Source organism: Penicillium samsonianum, assembly GCF_028829775.1.
Source record: "Penicillium samsonianum strain IBT 33392 chromosome Unknown utg000006l_segment0_segment0, whole genome shotgun sequence".
NCBI classification, from domain to species: domain Eukaryota; kingdom Fungi; phylum Ascomycota; class Eurotiomycetes; order Eurotiales; family Aspergillaceae; genus Penicillium; species Penicillium samsonianum.
The window spans coordinates 1,711,334-1,729,130 of record NW_026643264.1 but is presented as its reverse complement, the minus strand read 5'-3'; the positions used below and the strand labels follow the sequence as shown (position 1 = coordinate 1,729,130).

The window sequence follows — 17,797 nt, the reverse complement described above, 5'->3', positions numbered from 1 at the left end:
CTTAGAACAAGAGCTAAGCAGTGGCTTTCCTTCATCTGCTCGTGATGGCCTATTGGTGATTAGCCTTTGGTGACTGGGGAAAGTGCGACAATCGGAAGAACGTCATTCTGGGAGTAAGGTGCCCTCCGCTTCCAGATGTCATAAAGTGCAGCGAGCTTGCAGAATGTAGGTCAGAAGACACGAAACAACATATATATACATGCTGAGTAAACTTGCGGAGCTACATTACCATTTGGCTGTTCTGAACGAGTCCAGGGAAAGGGAGTGACCTAGCACTGAGAATATGCGAGAAAGCCACGCAGAATAGAAAGATGAGCAGTTGCACATTATATGCCACCACAGCATTATCCTTGGGATGGAGTGACATGACATCGAGGATGGCGCTGAATATGGTGATGATATAAGCGTTTAACTTTCTGCACCGGATCCTCAACGCTTGAACGAGTCTACAATATCAACCTAAACATTGAATCAGATACGAGTAGCACTTTGTGTACACGTACAGCAGTCCGTGCACTTAAGTTGGGGAATAAGTTACGTTCTTGTGGTGATAGCATCCGTAGACGTTATTATAAATTTGTTCCCCTTTCGTCACATTGCAAGTCAGCGATAACTCTATATGAAGCCATATCTTTGATATCAGAGTGCAGTGCTGTTAGGGTATCATACCATGTTAACATACTAGACGGGTACTCGGTTAACCAGTAAAGGCAATATGTGCATACCATTTCAACCCTCGATTTCGCGCAAGAGTAGAAGCTTTTCCACTTCCTCTCTTTCGTGGAAATTCATGCCCGGTCAGTCCCAGAATCGGAATATGTGTATTGAACTCACGTACAGTGTTCCTCCGACTTTATTGAGGCCCTGTATGTGACACCCAATGACGATATATCTGGCAGTAGGGGGCCCATAACTGTTTCCCAGAGTGCCAGAATATGTGCACATGTTTGTAGATCCAAACTCCGTAAGATATCACGATAAAGATACTCTTGGAAACCAGTGCCATTCGATCTAAATCTTGCCAGTATACAGTTCAATGCTACATATTCATTCGGCAATAGCCGGTCATTGGCCCATGACAAGATTGTCCCCTCTTAATTGCGTTCATTGAAGTTAGGGGATGACAGCCGGCTTCTCTGAATTGGTTGCACAATATGTGGGTTGGGGAGCTCGTTGTGCTGGAAGAGCACATAGCCGGTAGCCTTCTCACCCAGTGGTCTCCTGAAAGCATGCGGGGTCTGCGCCTCTCCGGTCAGCTGTGAGGTAGATGCAGAAGCAGGGGAAGTCCAGCTCTTTTTTCCTATCACACGGGCCGGACACCGCTCCTCTTTCCATATGCGGAGGGGGAACGCCTATCACGCGCCAACCCCTCTCGTATTACATTCGTGATTTCTCATATCAAACCCCGGGAGACTCCTGTGGCCCGAGAGGCGCCATGGCCCCAAAGTTTAACGATACAGGGGCGTAAACCGACCCCTGCATCCATATTACAGTCCCACTTAGCGCAAATACAATGTCTTTCGAAACATCGAGCATCCGTATTATTGAACGATAATGCAATACTACCGCCGCACATTGAGGGTAGCATGACCGAGAAAGCGAGCTAATGTTAGTTTAGTGATAGTGCTTTCCAAAGTTTACTTTATTAAAGAACCATTTACCAGATGCAGGGAAGACTCATTTTTATCGGATTTAGAATGCCCCGAATATTGCTACCTTCTTCTGCCTTTGAGCCACGGCCGTCCCCAATTGTGGTGCTGAGTGCCATGATCCCGTGGATGATGGCGACTTTGGAGCGAGTGAGTCAGAGTCAGCCCAGGCGTCGTCTGGATAGTGTCTCAAAGCAATCCCGCCGCTTGGTGGAGATACTATCACTAAATAATGCAATCTGGACGCTGTGCTCGGTGATGCTGGCGTATGCCTCCGGGTGGGAGCTGCGGAATGATGGGATTCCGCTGGGGGAAGGTTTGCCCAATGTTCAGCGAATCTATATCAAGGCATATGTCGTGTATGTTGACATGGTCTGGCGCAAGGAGGTGGCATTCAAGTTAACGCCAGAGACAATCGATGCCCTGGCGGAACTCCATAGAGAACTCCATTCAGTTAATAATGCTGCCTATGCATTGAGCTGGCGAGGAAAGCAGGCTCGGCTGGACAACTTGAAAGAGGAATTTGTCAAAGCAGCGAATACGTTTGTGTACCTGACCAACGCGGAGGCTCTGGCGGGACTGAAGGAGGACGGCACTGGAGAGTTACCCTACGACAGCAGTGAGGTTGCTAAAGCAGCGATTCTCCGCCTTTGCATGCCATCGATGCCTTCGCCACACATTTCAAGGCCAGTGCTTCCACTTGCTGGTGGGATTAAGCCATGGACTCCCAAAGCTGCTTATTCATCCACAATTGTCAACTCATGGAATACACAATCAAATGTCCTCACGCCACCCAGTCACTACAATCCACCACTGGAGAATACCCTGAATGTCAGCCACACCAGCTTTTTTCCTGCACCGCACCCGCAATGGACTGAATATCCACCTTTTCACATACCGAGGTATCCTTAGATGAAAGCAGTGGGAGCGCTTCTTTCGCTGGCCAATTCGTTGGCCCAGGGCGCCGCAAGATATATTCTCACTGCACGCCTCAGATTTCATCGAAATTCGCGGTAGTCCTAAATTATATCTAAGGAGGAATAGAAATGCATTCTTAATTATTCGGAGATAATCGAAGGCGAGCAGGAGAAAGTCAATCGGTTCGTGGGTTGTGGTGAAGTGGTATCATGAGTGTACTTTTGCAGGTTCCCCGTTGTACATAATATTTGCACGCGAAGTTCCAACGATGATAGACAGAAGGTAGGAAAATGAGGATGTTAGTGAGCGGATGGGCTAGAATCGTCAGAGAAACAACGTTAGCATTCAGACCTCTTGACTTGATAGACTCTTGTTTCGCAACTTACTCTACAAGGTTCTGCACCATACCATAGATGATGGCCTACACATAGGACATGAAGACTCAACCGATGGCCTCAAACCTAGCCTTGCCTCCCTGGAAAGTTGTGCTTGGTAGCTGAGGGTATAATAGCTAGGATTAAAGTCATTTGCTATGCGGCAAGTGGCATTGTTTTAGGAGTGAGCAAGTTGAAACGAGCTTAGCAGGATTGGTTGTGCGGCTGGTGCGATAGAGGCGGTCTGAGACCAACATGGGAACAAAATGGCCTTTGGCGGTCAGAGGGTTTTGTGTCAGCGGAAGAAGTGTGATATTGAGCTTTCGAAGAACATACTTTGGAGAGTTGTGCGGATTGATCATATCTTAGTCTTCTTCGGTTGGACTAGGTGTGCTGGGTGGTGGGAGGGAGCCGAATCTGGCTCAGACTCCTGGCCCTGCTTCGGTTAAGCGCTCTACCACAAGGGCTGGATTTCGAGTGATTTTCGAGGTCTTAGATACAGCAACACCGCAAATCGGCCGCTCTACTAATATCCTTCGTTTTCTGCATGCCAAAGCACGTAACGTACATTAATATACAATTTGTCCCCAGTAGCCTCATTCACAAAATCCGGCATCATATTTGCTTTCTATGCTGTCGCGCTTTGTGAGTGGAGAAAGGCTGGAACAATGGGAAAGGGCTGCAGGAAATTGATGTACACGCAATAATATTACAATCATTGATTATAGCACAAGCATTCTCCATTCTCGCCGTGAGGTTCTAAGCTGGGTAAAACGACTCAAATGGACGCGCGAACTCCTACAAGTATATGATGGATTTCTACTGAGGGCCCTTAGGGGGGTCTTATAGACGAGGGTGCAATGCGACCTGCATAGACCGAGGAACGCGCTGCGGCTCGGACGCTGGCATAATGGTCGTAAGTGACCCGTCTTGAAACACGGACCAAGGAGTCTAACATCTACACACGTATTTCGCATTTCTACACAATATGTTTGCTGGCGGTGGGAAGCAGAGTGGTTCGTGCAGATTGCTAGAAAAATTGTTTGCACCTTTGATCTACTTCGTCGGTTGAATGAATAATATCTTTAAAGCCCACACTCGGCATGGCACGTTCATAGATGGTAGAAATTTCCAACCGGAGGGCCGTGGGGTAATATTACCAAAATTCTGGAGCATATGAGGGAGACAATACCTAGAATTTACTAGGGGTAATTTGCCACACAGAGCGATGAGTCGTCTATCCATTCCCCCTCACATTCTGACTTCTTGGACCCCTTCTCATGGTCTCATTCTTCCAGTCATAGGTTTGAGGTTAGTTTTATTCAAGTATATACACTCAACTTCCCGCTATTCAGCCTTCTGTGAAGAAGCTTGACTTTCAAAATGACCCTTACATGGCTGGAAGGCGTACCTCAAGATGCAGAATCACAATGTAATCCTGATTCAAACACCTCGACATCGGTGAACGGGGGCATCCAGTCACACACGCATCAAAACACTACGGTATTAACCCAGAAGCCTGAGTACTGATAAGTCTTCTTAGTACATGCTAATTCTATGAGGTTCAGCCCACACCTCTCACAGCTGCTTCCAGACAGCCAATGTCAAACTTACAAGAAGGGAACAATGAGTCAGGTATGTCCCATTCTGTAGGGCTGCAGAGCCCAGTTGGAACCATTCCATATTCAAGTTCATGTTGCTAATGATTATCCGCTCCCGTGTGACTAGCAGTCTACTCCAGCACAGGACGGCGATCCAGTCAATCCCCTCGATGTTACCAAAAGAGCAAGACCGCAGAACCGCTACCCCACGTGACGCACGAGTTCAACAATTGCAAGTTTGATGGCAGCACAAGCATGATAGTCGGCGGAACTGGTAGGGTGGTCATTTGGAACCCGGACAATGGTCTAGTTATCCTCGCCAGCGGTGATAGGAATAATGCCTGGTTCTTGAAGAACATGTGCGGCTATCGAGAGTAGCTGTGTGGAGCATAAACAAAGGATTATAACTGCAGTTCTCGCTAGTTTTGCTATCCAAGTATTGTGCTCTTGTCCAATTCCTTGGCAATTTGACCTGTAACGAGCTATATACACGCTTGATCCGCGCTTTGTTTCAAGAGACTTCATGTCACGTTGGAATGTTCAATGCGCATATTGAGAGACTGTAGTATCTTCAGGTAGCCCTATGTCTTGTCAGCTAGTGCTCAGTACAAAATCAGAGCCGATGGGTACCCACGTAGCATTATATTGGCCTTGAAAACTCTCCGAATACAGAAAGCCCATGATAGAGTCTTTTGGTCTATGTCTTTCATCCTGATGCCCCTCCCGGCGGTGTAGAATTCCCTTAGGGGGACACGACCGTATTCTCCGTAGAACAGATGGAAGAGAACTGCTTTGATCTCTTTGAGATTTTAGCGAGTGTAATTATCAGGCTTCACGCGCACATACCAGGGCCATCCAACTCGCCAGCATTCGTGTATCTGACGTTCTCCGGCCACCAGCTTGGTCTCTCTACATATTGCGATTTTTTAGCATTTCTCATAATAGCTACCCACTTGTAAAGAAGGTCTTGACACATCATTGCATTGAGGCCATTGAATCCAGCTTGATAAAGCTCTTTCAGTGTGCGACGGGAAGGGGGTGAGAGTCGTATTCGCGAGTGTACTTCGCGAAAGAGTACCAGTATGGCCTGCTCTGCTATAGCGACATGCTCCCCCTTGGCGTTGCTGGGTAGCTCTGAAGATACGATATCAGTATTGCTTCTGAGAACGCCTGATCTACATACCACTTCCACGTTTTCTACCTTCCGTAGGATCTGCAGTATTTGAATCGGAAATTGCGAGGCTTTCGGTGTGATATGCCGCTGCCAAGGTAGTGCTTGAAAATGGATTGAGATTTGAAAGGATATCCGGAATAAATTGCGAGAAATTGGCTTGAACTGTAACCGGTGTTTTATCAAGACCAATTGTTGCTCCTGTTATCGAAAATGCCCTTTGCCTTATCAATAAATGCCAAAGGTCTAGAGGATGTAGACTCACACGCAGTTAACACTGGTGATGCCACAGTTAATGGGGGATATCTAAGTCAATGGATTGAGGACATACTTGTTCTGGAAAACCACCCTTGGCCACCCAACAGTCGGGTTTTCGGTTAGGCATTTGGCTACACAGGGCTGTTCCAGCAATCTGTGAACCCCTCCCGATTTTGGATGAAGTTTTTGTCCTGTTAGTTCAATAAGCGCAATGTGTTCGGGAGACCATCTGTCTATAAGCAGGGTTCAACACGGGGTAATCAAAGCCACGTACTTCCATATTCCGTCGACAAAACTAAATTGTTGCCACACAATATAGAAAGGGAAACCATTTAAGAATGCCCGGGGTCCGAAGTGTGTCGGATTTATATCGATAATCGGATAGGGCGTATCGTCACTAATACGGGACTGATCCACGGAGCAGGGGTTTCCCTCGTTCGTTGCATTGGGGGCGCTAAAGGGTTGTTCATGCGGGTGTGTGGTCCCTTCTATATTGGTGGAGGTTTGCGGTCCTGGCGGTCCGGTATGGTATGGGAGCAGTGGTTTGACGTTTCCATATTGTTCACGATCAGAGATCAAGGGTGAGGATTGAGGTTGATATTCCGAAGCCGAGCTAATAGGAACAGTTTGAGGCATGTAATATTCATTCTGAGGTCTGCAAGAAAGGATATGTTAGCGGGCTATGTATAAAGGAGGGCTGCAGTGGATGACATTTCACTCAGTTCTCCAATCCTGACTTACCTGTCTCTTGAATTCAAGGCCTGCGAGCGCTCGCTGTGTGACTGTGGATCCCCACGGCATTGTCCCCTATTAATCTCGCTGACATTCGTGGGTCTTGGCTTAGTCCTGACCAAGCTCGCTGCAATCGAATCACTGTCATCGGATTCGGATGCTAGATATGACTGCACATGCTGGGCTTGGAAATTGCTGCTAGAGCTGAAATTGCGGTCCTCCCTTTGATACGGGATTGAGGGCTTGCAATTCGTACCTGCTCGGGAACATCGCAGACAAGGGTATTCTCCTGATATTCTAGAACTGCACTTGAGTCTCTTTTTCCTGCAGAAACCGCAAGCCCTCACAGCATTCCCTGTAGTAGTCAGAATAGCCCTAGAGCGTTTTGGTCGGAGGTTTCGAACCGGAGTTTTTTGCCTTGTTATCGGATATACGTATTCCTCGAGGTTTCACCTTGGCACCAACTAGAGTCGCATATTTTCCACCATCTGCCAATTGGTTTCCGTGGTAGGAAATGGAAAGTTTCATACGGTGATCGTAGTTTTGATTATACAGACTTGTGGGAGAGAGAGCGTTGATATTTCTGTTATCACTGAGGTCGCGCTGGTTCAAGGGTAGATGTGAGGGCTTTGGCTCGAGAGCGGTGGGAAGTGTCCAATTCTCTAGATTATTCTCGAAGAGTCAGCAATTTGTCTCTAATCGGAACGGAAGACTCATCGTACGCTGTTGGCACTGGCCAGCCAGGGGGTCTACTAGATCGGGCCTTTTGTAGCTTGGCAGAGGGAGCTCGGTGAAGTTGACTGGCGGTTGAGAGTATAGAATAGGAAAATGCGTATTAGGCGCGGATTGAGAGCCGGCATCCTCTGAGGTGGCCCGGTAGAGATGGTGGGGCGTAGGCATGGCGGAAGTTGATGGGGGACTGTTAGTCTCCATATTTGAGCGGTAGGCCAGCGTGAAAGGTTTCCACACAGTAACGACGGGGTATTGGCCCACCTTTAATACCAGTCAGAGATTAGTGGCAGGGTGACAATTAATAAGCCCTGAACCAAGAAATGGCGCTGCATGGTTGAGATACGACTACAGATGGTTTGACGCACAGGCGCTGCTCCCGCGACTACTCAATGCCACAGAAGCACTTGTCATTTGAGGAGGCCTATAGGCTTGCCCTTTTTGGGCATGTCTGCTCCACTTTCCAAACCAGAGCTAGCCTTTACACTATGATTCAAGATCAAGGTAGGAACTAGTTTTCATTCCCCGTTGTTCTTAGTCTATGTTTTCCACATTAATGCCAGCTCTTACATTTGTGTCGCGATTTGCCTCTTTACAATGACAATGAGTTTGATAAAATAGTGCAAAATAGCTTTGACTTAAAGGGATCGGGTACTTTAGAGCAAGGATAAATAGCTCATTGGGGCTTCCAGCTGGAATAATAAACAGGAATCTTTCTTGCCTGGAGACCCTAAAACAGCACAGGAAAAAAAGGATAGACTCGCAAGTTAAGTACAATAAAAGCAATATCAGTCAACGTCCGAAGCAAGCAGTAAAAAAACAAACAAAAGAATGACGTTGGTAGTCTTCAACATTGTAGCGCGCAAACCGATCAATCACCTCGTCTGCGAACGTGAAATTTCCCCGGACAGCGGCACTGAGTGCAGGAAAAAAGAAGTCCATTCCGGGTCTAGTCTTGGCTCGTCGCCGATACCTCTCATAATTATTCTCTGAATCGACGAGGTAGCCAAAGTCTTCCAAAGCTTTTGTGTGAAGGCCACTTGCTTTGATGCCCTGGATGATGGCTGTTAGAGAATAATAGTTGCCAACACGATAGAGCTCCTATAGTTCTCTGTCAGATTATATATCAATAGGGCATAGCGTCAGAACTACCTGGGTCAAATGATCAATTTTCCGAGAAACATCAACCTTAGCAACCATGCACTCTTCAACTTCAATGCTGAGGTCGTTCCATCGTGTGTTGAGTTTTCGCCGAGCATGATCGTCTTTTGCATAGAGGGCATCCACAACGTACTGCGAAAGGAAATCTTGATCTTTCCTCGACAAAGCGTTGGCAAATTCGGACACATCAATCCGTTGAATTTGTCCAAAGAATAATGTATCGGTATTGAATGGCCCCCAATTGGCTTCAGGGGACCTGTAGAGCTTGTAGAACCGATTCTCTAATATCTCCAGTTGTTGTAATATATTTCGAGCAGTGTCGGGGGTCTGGAGCAGTCGCTGCAGTGGCTCGATAATCCACTGGAGTCGTTCGTCTAGCTCCGGCTTCACATTTTCCAACCTTTTATCAATTAATGGCACGTGTGGATTTATTTGGAGCATAACTCGTTGCAAAGCCTTCTCAATCGCAGCGTACAAAAATGGATCTGCATCTATTTTCTTCAAACTCTGCACGTTGTCAGATGAATTGTATAAAAAGAAGCTAAGAGACTCGTCGACTTACTTGTTTCAATTCACCCAAAAGCTCGAGATGCTGGAGGTTTCGGATAAACGTGCTGTAAATTTTCACCTCGAGAAAATCATATTCCCAAAGGGAACGCTCAATCGCTTGCGAGGGAAGACCGTAGGCCCGTCGAACAAACTCTGTGAAAGGAATACGCGAGAATATGTGAGAGCTTTGTTCTTCAAGCTTGGCAGCTATAGCGTCAGAGCCTTCGGCAAGTGACTGAGACAAGCTCCAATCCCGGTACAGCGAGAATCCAGCACTTTCCTCATGAGAAGAAAACGGTTCAAGTCCCTTCATCTTGGCGTAATCTTCGTTGTAAAGTCCGAAGTGGCAGAGCCGATGGATCGATTCTTGGTCCATATTTCTGACTTCAAGCTGTCGCCAACATTTTGACTCGGCTGCCAGGGGCACATCTTCGACCGAGGAATCTGCAACTTGTGTGGTTGCCGTACTCGAAAACGAATAGGGGTTTGTTAATACTAAAAGCAAATGGTGGTTAACATGCAGTCAATAACAACAAGGTGAAGGAGACAAGCTGCCAGGGAAAAAGCGTACTCTTCTCACAATTGGCAGGCTCAGCGTTGGCGTGCATCCTGTACATATGGTGGATCTACTTTAAGCAAGAATTGGGATTTGATTGTTATATACTAACGCGCAGCCAATTTGTTTCGCGGCAAGAAAGCGAGCATCGCTTGCATCAATCCCTGCACGTGCATCACCCACAAAGTACTAGGTTCATGATCGGGTGGATCCACTAAAAGGCCAATCCTTTGGCGGATGAATCCCGGTTAAGCCATGCGGAGCATCTTTGGAGGTCTTTTGTAATTAACGCTGGGAGTCCGTGTCCTGTAGATATCGGTCTAGAATCATAGGTACATGTATTTGTTTTTCGATACCGGTCATGATCGGCACCCCTTGTTTCGTGAAATATCTTTTCAATAGAGGATGTCACAATGCCTTGTGGGGCGGCCGAGGTAATCCAATAGACTCGCTCTGCACCGCTGCCGGACCAATAGTATACCAGATACACCTCCCCTAAACCCAAGCACTGTTCGTTTTGCGAATACGCATGAAAGTATCGCAGCCCTCAAATCCCGCATTGGCCATCAATATCTTCTTCCTTCTACTTAGCTTTGTTCCTAGGACTTATTTTTGCTTTGTCAGAATGATGTCTTAGCAATAACAGCAGCGGCAACAGCGGTCTTACGTTTGCAATAGGTTTTACTCAGGGGCGAATGACGAAACTATGCAGTGGTGCTAGTTCAATTTGTACCAACGTTACGGATGCCTTATATAAGTTGAATCATTGCTCAAGTAGTCACTCGTTCTTCTCTTCCTCTTATACCCTCTCGGCAGAGAAATATGTCTCCCAACGGATCAACTGATCGGATGAGCCTTGTTTCGTTGTTGAACCCTGATTCTCGCTCTGAGTTCCAACTAGCCGAGCAGCGCACGATGTCTCCTTTCGTGGCCGATTCTCACCCCGGAGATATAGTAACACCGAATGGACCGTCCGCTCCCTCTATGCAAGAAATCCCCCAACTGGGTATTAGTGGACATGGAATCTATAGCGCTGGCCGAGCACTCAAACCGAAAGACGAGTAAGCTATTCCTCTAGAAGCTAGCATTTCCCAAGCTAACGTGATCATCCTTGTCATTCTAGAAAACTTCGATGTTACTGGAAAGGCTGCACCAGCGTGTTGTCGAATAGGGGAAGTCTCAATCGTCATATGAAAACGCTGCATGAATCACCGCACTCATTCAAATGCCCTATGTGTGGAAATCTCTTCTGTCGAAGCGACAACTTGACCGCACACTTGAGGAGTCATTCGCGAAAGTCTGGAAAACATACGGATTCCATTGGGAATCCCGACAAGACATTTCTCGACCCAACAAAAAATACTACGGAAGAGACTAGTCACGTCAATCGCAAACAAAGATACAGTAATGAAGAGCTTGCTGCTCTTGACCAAGGAAGGGGCGATATTCTCAAGAGCTTTAATCGGCAATTCCCGGGGCGAGAACGTCGTCGTGCCCACGCACTACAATCAACGTACATCACAAAAACGACAAAGAGCAGAACCGCAGTCTAATTTGGTATGAACTCGTTGAACCCCCCCCCCCCCCCCCCCCTTTCTCCGTGGCTAATGAAGCACTAGAGTCACGCTTTCGAAGGGCCTCGAACTGCAATTGAAAGTGAAGTAGACACGCAGTCACATGAACAATCCGAAAGCTGCAGGATGAACTTTACAAGGAGAAGAATAAGCACCAATATACAAGGGAGCCACTTTTCTAGCAGAGGAAAGTTTTTGAGTGCCGGATTTACTGCACCCAGCCAGACCGTTGGTTGACGCTTTTATTTGAACATATGCTGTGTCTTTCATGCAAAAAACGGCTTGGAAAGCCAAAGAAGTGTCCTATGTGTAGGGGACGCATCACCGGATATATCCGATGCTACCCATTCGCGTGATAACAAATTGGTATTTTCTGTCTGTATTTCTAGTAATTCGCCACACTATCTAAGTGTTTGTGATGAAATAAGGCGAGACTTCATACTGTACTTTAAGACCACGAAGAAAAATACTTTGAGATGGGCTGTGAAAACATCTTGCCCACCTCCTCCATCTGACCTGTCTGTTCATCGTGTCCAAGGTGTCCCGGGATTCCAATTTCAAATCTGGGCTGACACAAAGTTGGGTATTCGGCCCTCCAAGCCCTAGTAGGTTTGGGATATCTTGGTGAATTAAAGGAAACACACTGCGAACAAATAAAATGACCCACAGCCCATGATTAGAATCTTTCTTTTTTTTGCTCCCACATTTTTTACCAGAGGGTAGCTTTTTTCAATATGTCCTCCAGCAAGACACACTCTGGCCCTTGATGGCCCATTCTCTTGGACGGGTGAGGGTAATCAGCTTGGATAATTGGAGAAATGAACAAGCGACAGTACAGCTTGCCATGGAGAGGGTGCCAGTAGTTCTTTAAGTAGCTTACAGGGGTCCTCTCTACTCATGTCTGGAGAAAGCACTGGCATGAAAATGGTAGGAGCACAACTAAAAAGGTCCTATACCTGCGAGGTCTCGCCGCTGATCGTCCCCGTGTTTAATTCCGCAGCTGCATTCGAGGCCTTGTATCCTTGGTATTCTAATTGGAAGACGAAGCGATGCCGATGAAGAATCCCTGCAAAGATTGAACTGTATTTCCGGCATAGTCGGCTCTGGAACTAACGCAATCTCAACCACTGTCATAAATGGCAATGTCCTCGTTTCTAGTCGGCACTAGTGTGTAGCTGATTTGACGCAACAATCACTGAGCCTGATGTCTGGCTGCTGATCATTACCAGATGCAAGTTTCGCAGTTCCAGATAGGGTCTTGGATTTCTTTGGAACACGACGCCTAGCAACAGCGGTGGAGGTACAACGCAGCAAATCAAGCATCCCCCTAGATCTTCGGATTACGTTCTGATATGAATGGCTCTGAAATTGTTACAATCTCGACGGTCTCCAATGGCTTGACTCTCGCCTCCAGACAGACACTAGTTTACATCGTGATTTGATTCCTCGTATATCGATCTTCCAAGGAACTCCACTCTGCAGACGACAATATGTGCTTCGCCTGGCGGGTTCGATCCCGTTTCCATAAGTCCGACGATTTGGCCCCTTCCAAGATTTCACGCGGCTCAATATATACGGTCTCGATGTCGCCATTATTCATCTTGGCAAGAAAAATCAGGCACTGAAGGCCTGGGTAACATTTCACCTCTCCTCCGTACATCTTTAAAATTCCAATACGGGGCGCATTTGCAGGCCTTGTGTTTGAAGTCATGAATCTGTCCATTTAGTATTTTGCATCGGTGGTGATCAACGTAGAATATCTTACTTCTGCAGGGGTTGGGAAGCCATTCCGAGCAGGTATTTTCGACTGCTAGTTCTTATGGAAAAGGATGTATTTGGCTGGCAGGTTGAAAGTTAGGTCGACTAACGTGGAATCACTAAGAAAGTGCGGTGAGATATCCCATGGAATCCCAAGCTATAAGATATGTTGCCTTGTTGGTGGAGACAAAAACCAAGGAATTTACAGGATCTCAGTCGAAGCAGCAGGGTAGAGTATTGGACCATCTGTGGCGTCGACGCTGCTATCAATATGCAGGCTTATACACCCCCTGAACCGTACCAATGTCCCTTATGCTACCCCTGCCGTCATCATTGGCTATGGCTTGCCAACCAGATTGCTGCCGTATGGTTGTTGTTGTTTCCTGCATGAAGCCAATCAGACAGACTTGCTTTTTAGAGGATGTCAAAGCGGACTTGGGTGTAGGATTATGTGGAGACTTACAATCGAAGTTATTGATATTATGACATGTACACTGATCGCTTCAAACCAAGGCGATAGATAGCCTTGCGATCAGGAGGGGGAGGAAGCTAGACGAATCAGAACAATTCCAAAACGCAGTCTCATATGCAATCCTGTACAGTCCTGTGCAGTCTTCTATAATCCGGGGCAATTATCAAGCTGTATGCAACTCAGTGCATGCACAAGTGGCAGGGACAGAGGGGACAGAAGGCCGTCTTGCTCTCTATTTGATCTTTAAGGTCTGTAGAATATGATGTTCTTTCTTTTTATCATACTAAGCCCGTCAAATTCTTCTTGGGCAAGACTCAAAGTCTAATAGTTTCGAGAATTTATGGAGGCAATTTATGGAGGCAATTTATGAGGGCTTCCTTGTACCCAGCGCTAAGCCCAGTTAGACCATCACATGACCCCATATGTACCCTTTATTTTAAATGGTAAACCTACGTTGTATTTTCTTAGTAATCCTCATAGTAATTGTGAGAAGCCGCCCTACTAAATTTAATCTCTACCATTTTTGAAGCTATTCACATGGTTTTGAACGATCCGTTTCTGTCCTCTCACCCTGAGAAGTCCCATCCGTTCTTTTCCTCTTTGGCCTATGTGCCCGGTTTGACGGAGTTGGGTTTGACAGAGTTGGGTTTGACGGAGTTGGGTTTGACAGAGTTGGGTTTGACAGAGTTGGGTTTGACAGAGTTGGGTTTGACAGAGTTGGGTTTGGCAGAGTTGGGTTTGGCAGAGTTGGGTTTGACAGAGTTGGGTTTGACAGAGTTGGGTTTGAGAAAGTTAGACTTGGCCCTACGCGATAAATCAAATCGGTGCTTATGTAAAACACGCTCATTGGCCAATGCGAGTTTGACAGAGTTGGGTTTGGCAGAGTTGGGTTTGGCAGAGTTGGGTTTGGCAGAGTTGGGTTTGACAGAGTTGGGTTTGACAGAGTTGGGTTTGAGAAAGTTAGACTTGGCCCTACGCGATAAATCAAATCGGTGCTTATGTAAAACACGCTCATTGGCCAATGCGAGTTTGACAGAGTTGGGTTTGGCAGAGTTGGGTTTGGCAGAGTTGGGTTTGACAGAGTTGGGTTTGACAGAGTTGGGTTTGAGAAAGTTAGACTTGGCCCTACGCGATAAATCAAATCGGTGCTTATGTAAAACACGCTCATTGGCCAATGCGAGCTGCCCATGCCGTTCTGGGGTAAATACAATATTAATTGGTTGGTTGCTAGTGCCGGGGGTCGAGAACACAAACACTGTTATAAATATACCTTTGATCTACAAATAGTGGAACAGGGATCCTGGATCGGATCCCAAGTCTACTGCATGTACCTTTGAAAATGCGCCAATTTTGCTGCATGTATACAATCAAAGAGGGATTCGGATTTTGGATCATCCATGCTGAATCGATGGTCGTATTTTTAAAATTTGTCCTTTTATCATTCTCATGTTAAAGTCTAGAACTGAAAAAGCTTGGGTATCCCTTTCTTATTCTTTTTTGGTCTTTATACACCCTCAGCTTGATTCAAGATATTTCATTCTGAGCTGCCCCAACCCCAGGTATCACCCTTCGTTCCTGCATCGCGGGTACGAACAGTTACTGCACTGTAGTTATCCGCTTTCCATCCCCATTGAGATTGAAAAACCAGCACATTGTCAACTCGAACTGTGTGAGTACATCCCGCCAATCTTCCTCTGGTTCTATTTGCAAGAGCTTGATTCGGTCCCGGTTGTCGGAATGCCAGCGTTTGTTGCCGGTTCCCGCATCGGGGTGGGGATGGCCTTTCCGCCTTTGGGTGTTCATGAACACCCTCTCCCGGGGACGGACTGGTGCTGCCGAAGATGCTTAGAAGCAGTTAGCTGACTGCAAATCTACAGCATTAGTCCCACTTCTTCGCAAGAGTTGCAACTCTATCCCTCGAGTAACACTATATATAAAGAGAACACCTCTCTCCTGGGCGTGCAATAGCATCATTCTCGATGCGACTGCGTCCCCCAGCACCTACACGTATTTATATCAGCCGCAAGGGCTTACAGTAAACCAACAAGCGGAGCCATGAAGAGATCTGCCTCGGTTCTCGAAGGGTCCCTCAGATCGGGTGATGTTCCTGTATGTTGTTTCCTAAGAGAAATTTGGATTCCTTCTTACTGACATTCGATTAAGCCAATGATGACCAACTCCCGCTCATCGTTCCCTCCTTGTTGTGTTCACTTTGCCATGATTTACCTTGACCGTGATGGCAAGCTTAAGGTTGATGAATCATCTTCTATTCAAGAGCAAAACTCCACCGTGTTCACCCCAGAAGTTCGTCAGAACTTCCTCGAGATTCTAGGTAAACATATCGGCTATGCCTCTGTTTGCCGTACGTCATAGTTCCAGACCCTAAGACTAATCATATGCTAATACCAATATGCAGAGACAATGGACACAGCTCCTCATCGGGTGAGACGTCGCAAGGGCAACACTCCTGCTCTTCCTGCCTGTGACGACCGCCTGACTGAGCACGACATTGATAGCGAGGACGTCCCTAGCGGGTCTACCGAAATGGTTCCTCTCCGTATTGGAGACGCCCAAAAGGTCATGAGTTACTATGAAGGAGCACTAAAACACTTCCAACAGCTAAACTGCCGCATGGTTGCCAAGGCATTCATCAAATTCATCGAGCCTCGCAAGCAGGTCCGACACCCTTACAATGGTGGCAAGTCACCTCCAGGATCCGCCCCCGGTACTACTGGTGACCCAGAAAAGACTAAGCCCGAGTGGTGGCCTCCTGGTGTCATGCACAAGGAGCCTGACCACTTGAGAAAAGAGTGTACGTTTGCCTATTGTCTGGTTCCTGATTCACTCGCTTACTTTATTTTCAACAGACCGCATTGAGCTCTTGCTTCACATTATCCGCAAGCTCGGTTCTTACGGCATTACTGCCGATAAGCTTAAGGATGTTGCTGGTTACACAAAGCGGAGCTTGCAGCACCCATCCGATGTCGAGATCATCTACGAGATACTCCGGGTTCGTAAGATGGAGGAGAGTTTCGAACGAGGTGAAGCCGACGCCAACATGGTCGTCTACACCATGAGGCGCGGCCCTAGTCTTAAGGGTGGTGAAGAGGACGACCCCGCCATCTCAGTGACTACTGAGGAGCCCGAGGACATCTACCAAGGATCAATGAATCCCATCCTATTATTCGAGCAAGCATCTACCTCCTTAAACACACCTATCGATAATATCCCATCCGCCCGCCAGGACCCCTTCTACTACGCCACACCTCCCCAATACTCCTATGCATCGTCGCAGCCCATACTCGGCACGCCCGTCACAGCAGAGTTAATCAGCCCCCACGGCGCGTTGGTCTCAGCTTTCAAATACTCCGCCCACAACACCTACCCAATCTCCACTCCAGGAGTAAGCGGTCACTGCAATACCTGGGCACCATCTTTCCGCCGTGAGATCTACAGCACTGTCGACTACGCTACACCGGCATCTAGTCAGGGTATGCCCCGGCCGTCAATGAACTGCCAGATTCCCATGGTCTCGCACGTGTATGACATACCCCGTCACGATTCCCAGCTTCCCGGCATGGACTCCATTCACCAGAGATCCCTGTATTTCCCCAAAGTATCGCTGGACCGCCTACAGCCTACCGGGATGCCATCTCCCACGCCGTCTGAATGACTAATGCAGTGTGAGGTTCTTGTCATGATGTTTGACTCGTGGACGGCAATGGAATGGGGCATGGGTATATGTATAGTTATTAACAAACATTAGCGCTTATTATAAGGCTTTGTCAGAGTAATAGTAGTAGTTGTTATTGTTTTCTTCCTTTTTGTGGTAATTGTAGAATTTCACTGAAGGGTATAGTTTCTGTAACGATTTTTTTTAAAACGGAAAAGAGAAAACGCATCACAATGATAGGCGCAGGTCTCGGTCACATTACCGGCTCCAAATCATTGTTCCTTTACGCATTTATTTCCAAATTCGAAAGCCAGTCTTCACTTGAGTTAGAACTAATGTTTCTTGCTCCCGCTCCCGATATCATCCATGAGCTATCACATCGCCTGGCCAGAACCGCTCTATACTGTTTTTCAAGACCGCACACTGAATCATGAAAATCAAGCCAGGGATGTGGCAACTAAATCCTTGAATGCATTGGTGGTAATCCGTAATTCACAATAGTATTAAGTCTCTGGGGACCATAATACTAGCTGTGCTGCTCCAAATTTCTTACAGGGGAGGGGATGTACGGCAGATCCCCTTCTCCCCAATACCATACGGCACAGTGAAAGGAGATCCAGAT

The 17,797-nt window shown here is 47.0% G+C and overlaps 7 protein-coding genes across 7 annotated transcripts; 4 read left to right on the top strand and 3 right to left on the bottom strand.

The window, feature by feature from the left end:
- Window positions 1-1,697: 1,697 nt before the first annotated feature.
- N7471_010695 (uncharacterized protein) lies at window positions 1,698-2,561 on the top strand (the record flags this gene model as incomplete). The annotated part of the gene is made up of 1 exon (XM_057283414.1): window positions 1,698-2,561. One exon carries the CDS (start codon window positions 1,698-1,700, stop codon window positions 2,559-2,561), a length of 864 nt encoding a protein of 287 aa, XP_057132393.1.
- A 1,763-nt stretch (window positions 2,562-4,324) lies between these two features.
- N7471_010694 (uncharacterized protein) lies at window positions 4,325-4,920 on the top strand (the record flags this gene model as incomplete). Its single annotated transcript, XM_057283413.1, has 3 exons — window positions 4,325-4,444; window positions 4,526-4,576; window positions 4,726-4,920. The coding sequence occupies 3 exons, from the start codon at window positions 4,325-4,327 to the stop codon at window positions 4,918-4,920; spliced, it is 366 nt and encodes a 121-aa protein (XP_057132392.1).
- A 224-nt stretch (window positions 4,921-5,144) lies between these two features.
- Window positions 5,145-7,603, bottom strand: N7471_010693 (uncharacterized protein; the record flags this gene model as incomplete). Its single annotated transcript, XM_057283412.1, is given in 8 exon segments — window positions 5,145-5,341; window positions 5,389-5,755; window positions 6,045-6,162; window positions 6,246-6,626; window positions 6,713-6,945; window positions 6,960-7,000; window positions 7,138-7,365; window positions 7,426-7,603. The coding sequence occupies 8 exon segments, from the start codon at window positions 7,601-7,603 to the stop codon at window positions 5,145-5,147; spliced, it is 1,743 nt and encodes a 580-aa protein (XP_057132391.1).
- Window positions 7,604-8,224: 621 nt separating this feature from the next.
- N7471_010692 (uncharacterized protein) lies at window positions 8,225-9,750 on the bottom strand (the record flags this gene model as incomplete). Its single annotated transcript, XM_057283411.1, has 4 exons — window positions 8,225-8,485; window positions 8,585-9,100; window positions 9,156-9,586; window positions 9,723-9,750. The coding sequence occupies 4 exons, from the start codon at window positions 9,748-9,750 to the stop codon at window positions 8,225-8,227; spliced, it is 1,236 nt and encodes a 411-aa protein (XP_057132390.1).
- A 770-nt stretch (window positions 9,751-10,520) lies between these two features.
- On the top strand, window positions 10,521-10,763 carry N7471_010691 (uncharacterized protein; the record flags this gene model as incomplete). The annotated part of the gene is made up of 1 exon (XM_057283410.1): window positions 10,521-10,763. One exon carries the CDS (start codon window positions 10,521-10,523, stop codon window positions 10,761-10,763), a length of 243 nt encoding a protein of 80 aa, XP_057132389.1.
- Window positions 10,764-14,107: 3,344 nt separating this feature from the next.
- On the bottom strand, window positions 14,108-14,861 carry N7471_010690 (uncharacterized protein; the record flags this gene model as incomplete). The annotated part of the gene is made up of 2 exons (XM_057283409.1): window positions 14,108-14,757; window positions 14,834-14,861. 2 exons carry the CDS (start codon window positions 14,859-14,861, stop codon window positions 14,108-14,110), a joined length of 678 nt encoding a protein of 225 aa, XP_057132388.1.
- A 663-nt stretch (window positions 14,862-15,524) lies between these two features.
- N7471_010689 (DUF2841 domain-containing protein) lies at window positions 15,525-17,175 on the top strand (the record flags this gene model as incomplete). The annotated part of the gene is made up of 4 exons (XM_057283408.1): window positions 15,525-15,611; window positions 15,666-15,864; window positions 15,919-16,314; window positions 16,370-17,175. Coding segments are annotated over 4 exons (1,488 nt in total), but the record flags the coding sequence as incomplete, so codon positions are not given.
- Window positions 17,176-17,797: the final 622 nt, after the last annotated feature.